At 45.3% G+C, this 6,036-nt stretch overlaps 1 protein-coding gene across 1 annotated transcript; it reads left to right on the top strand.

Annotated features, from left to right (window-relative positions):
• Positions 1–1,720: 1,720 nt before the first annotated feature.
• LOC124680728 (eukaryotic translation initiation factor 4E-1-like) lies at positions 1,721–4,861 on the top strand. Its single transcript, XM_047215780.1, has 5 exons — positions 1,721–1,819; positions 2,113–2,378; positions 4,224–4,389; positions 4,474–4,605; positions 4,829–4,861. The coding sequence occupies exons 1-5, from the start codon at positions 1,721–1,723 to the stop codon at positions 4,859–4,861; spliced, it is 696 nt and encodes a 231-aa protein (XP_047071736.1).
• The last annotated feature ends 1,175 nt before the right edge of the window (positions 4,862–6,036 follow it).

Here is a 6,036-nt window from a genome sequence, read left to right as displayed (position 1 = left end):
TGTATCTACTGGCACGTCGATGGGGAAGCCACGCTCGTAGGCGTTGCACAAGTAGCGCGGTCACCAATTGTGGTTACTCCCCATAGCCAGAAGCATGCCGCTTAGATCAACAATGTACCTAGCGTGCTTGTCGGGATTCTCCCAGTAGTTGTTGAGAACGCTCAGCCAGTGGATGTTCAAGAGAACCGGTGCGTGTGCCATGTCTATCCATAGCTCCACGCCCTCATACTTGACAAGACCCTTGCGCGTCGTGTGCTCGCCATATTTCAACTAAGCCCAGGAGCTTGGAAGCCAGGACTCCTCCTGCCGATGGAAAAATAGCCAACAAGATGGGTGACTCAAATAGACAATTTCACTTCTGACTGGATCAAGAGACCACCAAGCTAGGCTACAAATCGCCTCCTAGTATGGACCAGGAAGATGTGTCACCGCCTCCACCAAAAAACATAAAACAGTAGATCCCCTGCAACCCCTAAACATAAATCAGAAAGCTTCGTCGTGTATCATAACCATCATCGATGCCACGACCTCAGTTGAACAGTTTGGACGCTTCTAGCCGTCTCAGCATTCAAGCTCCGCTAATGCGAACACTGCCCAAGGAGGATGAATGGACATAGTGGCATATCCACCTCTTAGAAGATTAGGGTTGTCCCGATGTTCGACCTCGGACGATGTGGGTGCCACGAGAGTCTCCTGCAACGCAAAGGGGACAATCTACAACAAGGTGGGCTCGAAGGACGAGGACACTAGGACGGTGGCGGCTAAGGATTCGCCCCGCTGTCCCCTAGGAGCTAATTGGGTATATGTTAGAATAATTTTACCATGTTTAAAATGTTATTTATTTAGAATATAAGGAGATACACTTGGTAGAGGAAACATTTCAAACCTAGACGGCGTAAATACCGCTAGGTATTCCATCCCAAAGTACCGCTCCAAAGACAAAGAAAAAGGAAAGCTGTCAGGCGTCCCCAGGGGATCCGATTCCCCGGCCCCGGGTCCCCAGCTACGTCGGATCAACCATTTCGACGGTTAGATTTGCATGTAGCAAAAAACACCTCCGCAGACAAAAAATCACCCCCGACAACAAATGGTCGAAGCAAAAACGGTTCGTCCATGAATCAAAAGAAAAAGTCTAAGCTCGCCGGAGTCTCGCCGGAGACCTCGTCGGAGACCTCGTAGCAAACATCTTACGCGGATGTAGCAAAATCGCAAATAAATTGCAGCAAATTATTTTATTCATATGTTGCAAATCCTCATGACACGGACCTCGCCGGAGATAAGAACTCGCCGTGGCAGCGCCGTCCAAGAATGTAGCAACTCCACCCACCTAAGGTAGCACTAGGTAGCACCGCCTCGAACCTCTGGTAGCAAAATCGAACATTTAAGGTAGCAAATCCACTCTTCACCGGTAGCAACACCGAGACACTAAAGGTAGCAATGTCGGCCTCCGCCGGTAGCAATGCCAGGTGCCCAAGCGCCAGCAGCAAACCCCCCTGTAGCACCAGTAACCACTCCTTTGGAAGCACCTCTTCGGCTCTTCGCAAAAACGGCCCGACGAGAACAATGTCCTCGACGCCGGCGGCTCGCAGCTATATCTAGGGTTTCCGTGCCGGCGGCGGCGCATAGAGGCGTAGTTTGACCGGGGAGACGAGCTAGCGTGCCCTCGGGTGCGCGAGGCAGCGACCGGCGAGGTTGGAGGTAGGGCGGCGGCGGGTGCCCCATGCCGGAGGTGCCGAGGGAACAACTCCGAGAGAGGGCGGCGTGCGGCGACGGCGTTCAACGTGATAGAGGTGCGGTGGCGGTGCCCGGCATGAAGAGAGTACCGGCGGCGGCGCTAGCGCTGAGAGAGGAGCGGCGGTGGCGCCGTACGCGAGACAGGAGCAGCAGCGCTGGAAAAGCACGAGAGAGGAGCAGCAACTGCGCAACGTGTGGAGGAGGTTGGAGATAGACCTGCGGGGAGGTTGCTAGTGGGGCCAGGGAAAAGACAACCGCACGATTGGATCCCATCCAACGAACGCGCGTGCGGAGGTTAGGAGAGCGTGATCCCCCGGGGGCATAGGATTATTTTCCAAGAAAAAAACAGGTACCGCTCCAGCAATCAATTACCACTAGACGGCGGCTGCGAGTGTTCTCATCCCCGCCGCCGCCGGCGTTGCCGAGGTCGCCGACACGTTCCCCGCGACCACCGACGCGGAGATGGAGGAGGCAGAGATCGCCGACAACGATGACTCCGCCGGCGCCGCGCACGGGCAGGTTAGCGGCCAAACGCTCGAGCACGGCTGGGCCTTCTGGCTCGTCAGCCCGCAGGTGGAGGCCGGCGGGAAGGTCGCCTCGGAGAGGACCGTCCACACCTTCTCCACCGTCGACGAATTCTGGAGGTTTTATCCCCATTTCTCACTAGTCCCCCAACCCTTGGCCTCCTAAAAAAACCCTCGTCCGATGTATTCTCGATTTCTCGGCTGGTTGCTCGTAGGAGGGAGTTAATTTTAGATGTCTCTCAACATATTCGCCTTAGGGAACGCTTGAAACTTTTCAATTTCTGATACGATGCTATCAATCAAGTGTAGCAGCGAGTTTCTTAGTGAATTTCACATGCGTTTTTCTTTTCTTTCTTGGGGCGGAAAATGAAATGTTTATATAAAGTTTAGTCGCATAGTTGTAATCTAATCCACATTAGGCTGTGTAGGGTTGCATTTAGCTTGATCGCTAGAAACACACGCACTCTTCTTTTGCAAGCCTAATAGAATCGGGAGACTAATTTTGGGTACCATGGTAAATACTGAAACTTCACCCGTTAAACAGTCTGATTGTTTTTGATATTAACTATGATGCACCGCTATCATGAACTTCGATCTAGTTATTGGAGATATGTGAAAGAGATAAGGTGGGCTATCGATGCGTGTCCCGGAGGTTGGATGACAGTTTCAGGCCACTATCCTTTTATTTATATAGGAAAGTTTATATATGCTCTAACTTGCATATGCTTGTCTACATAAAGATTCCAAGTCTTTCGGTTGACCTAATACACATGTTTCCTCATGTCACCAAAAATGTTATGCTACAATTAAAGCACAAGCTTGGATTATGAGGTTGGGGTTGTGGAGGGAAGGAGAGTTTGACTGGTTTCTTGAGGTGGCAACCAGCGATTGGTCGGATTCATATCCATATTTCGTTTGCTGGTGCTATCATCAGTGTTGGGTGAAGGTTGGAAGGAACGACATATTAATTATTAATCGACGTGTATGCTAGGACCCCATATATACCCACATTAGGGCACCATGCAAGCTGGGTGGGTTTCCCAACCTTGCTCTCACGATTTCATGTGAAACCCTATTCCATGGGCCCCACGGTATTTACCCACTGGATTCCCATCGTAACTAGGGATTTCCTGTGAATTTTCTATATGCATTATTTGAGTAGGTCATAAGAACATAAAAAATATCAAGTTCTTACAATAGTAGGGTCACTGCCCTTGAAGTGAGGTTATGCACCATTAGCCCAATAAGTGTCTGTATAATAGTCCTATTTGTCAATCGGGTGCTAGATCAGAGTTATGTTTGGCTACTCCGATGTATGTTGTATTGTCGATTTCTCAGCTCATTGCTCGTAGGAGGGAGTTAATGCTGTAATTTCAGATGTCTCTCAACATATTCGCCTTAGGGAACGCATGAAACTTTTCAATTGCTGACATGATGCTCTCAATCAAGTGTAGCAGCGAGTTTCTTAGTGAATTTCACATGCGTTTTTTTTTCTTTCTTGGGGCGGAAAATGAAATGTTTATATAAAGTTTAGTCGCATAGTTGTAATCTAATCCACATTAGGCTGTGTAGGGTTGCATTTAGCTTGATCGCTAGAAACACACGCACTCTTCTTTTGCAAGCCTAACAGAATCGGGAGACTAATTTTGGGTACCATGGTAAATACTGAAACTTCACCCGTTAAACAGTCTGATTGTTTTTTATATTAACTATGATGCTCTTTCGATCTAGTGATTGGAGATATGTGAAAAATCCAGCTATTAAGTTGATTGTCTTCTCCATGATGATAATACCTGTTGTTACTCACAACATATTTCAGGACATTTTGATTTTGAGAATAGCTTGCTTAGGAAATCAGGATATGTTCGTTTTGATAGTTCATTCTTTCTTTACTGAAATGTTTAACCTTTTCGTTTACTAGATTAATGTATTCCTTTATGGCTAACGGGTTGGCTGGTATTTCAGCCTTTACAACAATATACTTCACCCTAGCAAATTGGGCGTGGGAGCTGACCTCTACTGCCTCAAGAATAAGATTGAGCCGAAATTGGAAGACCCCATTTGTGCTAATGGGGGTAAATGGGCCATCAGTTGTGGCAAAGGGAAATCTGACAAATTCTGGGTGCATACAGTAAGCGTCTTTGCCTCCTTCTTTTGGACACTTACCTTACCTTCAAATTCCACCCTAAGTACCTTTTCACAACTTCATGTTTAGTTGCTGCCATTGATTGGTGGACGATTCGAATATGGCGATGAAATTTGTGGAGCAGTCCTCAGCGTGCGTGGGACACAGGACATGATAGCTGTATGGACTAAATATTCTGCTAATGAACCTGCTCAGGTATATGTTCTCAAATTCACACTGAAGTCTATTATTTCAGTACAGGCAACAACAGTGTAGTTTGCGGCATCATAGATTTAAAATTTGTCAGATGTAAGCACTTGTAGTGTTGGGACTGTTAGTTTATACCTTGTCCACTGTCACTTAAGCCTGGTTTTCGTTTTTGTATTACTCCCTCCGGTCTCTTTTAATTGACTCGGATTTAGTATAAATTGGTACTAAATTTGAGTCAATTAAAAAAGAACGGAGGGAGTATTTGTAAACTGGGACAGAGGACATCTAGGTAGGCTATGTCCTGAACACTGGGACTGCATTTTAGTCAGCCGACAAGGGATGGGTCAGTGGCGTCGTTGTAAACAGGGGCTGGGAGGTGACTTGCATGACCTGATGTATGCCTCTTGTCGGCAAGGTTATATAATATTTGCACAACTGAACGAAGTACAATGAAGTGCTGTTGAAGAGGCCTCCTCCTTGAGTGATAAGATTGATGCTATTATGTCTATGCTTGTGAATGGTAGATCTAATGTTGATCCTAATAATGTTCCTTTAGCTTCATTGGTTGCCCAAGAAGAACATGTTGATGTGAATTTCATTAAAAGTAATAATTTCAAAAACAATGCTTATAGGAATAATTCTGGTAACAACTATAGGCCATATCCTTCCGCTAATGGTAATGGTTATGGTAATTCTTATGGGAATTCTTACAACAATAATAGGAGTGTACCTCCTGGTCTTGAAGCCATGCTTAAAGAATTTATTAGTACACAAACTGCTTTTAACAAATCTGTTGAAGAAAAGCTTGATAAAATTGATATTCTTGCTTCTAAGGTTGATAGTTTTGCCTCTGATGTCGATCTTTTAAAAATGAAAGTTATGCCTAATAAGGATATTGATAATAAAATTGTTACTACAGCAAATGCCATCCAAGTTCGAATTAATGAGAATATTAGATTGATGGCTGAATTGCATGCTAGGTGGGAAAGAGAAGAAAATGAAAAACTAGCTAAAGAGAATAATGTAGCTAAAGTTTGGACTATTACCACCACTAGTAATGATAATGCTTCACATGTTGCTACACCTCCTACTATCAATGGTAAAATAATTGGTGTTGGCAATGTTTCTACTCCTAGTGCAAAGCGTGCAAAATTGCCTGAAACTGCTAAAACTGCTGGAATTGATAAAACTGCTGAAATTTTTCAAAATATCGGGGACAATGATTCCATTTCTATAGGTCATAATGATTTAGACTTTGATGATTGTCACATCTCTGAGGTTATAAAGTTCTTACAAGAACTTGTTAAAAGTCCCAATGCTAGTGCTATAAATTTGGCCTTTACAAAACATATTACAAATGCTCTCATAAAAGCTAGAGAAGAGAAACTAAAACTTGAAACCTCTATTCCTAGGAAGTTGGAAGATGGTTGGGAGCCCATCATT

Source organism: Lolium rigidum, unplaced genomic scaffold (genome assembly GCF_022539505.1).
Source record: "Lolium rigidum isolate FL_2022 unplaced genomic scaffold, APGP_CSIRO_Lrig_0.1 contig_26997_1, whole genome shotgun sequence".
Lineage (NCBI taxonomy): Eukaryota > Viridiplantae > Streptophyta > Magnoliopsida > Poales > Poaceae > Lolium > Lolium rigidum.
This window is presented reverse-complemented; position numbering and strand designations above follow the sequence as displayed.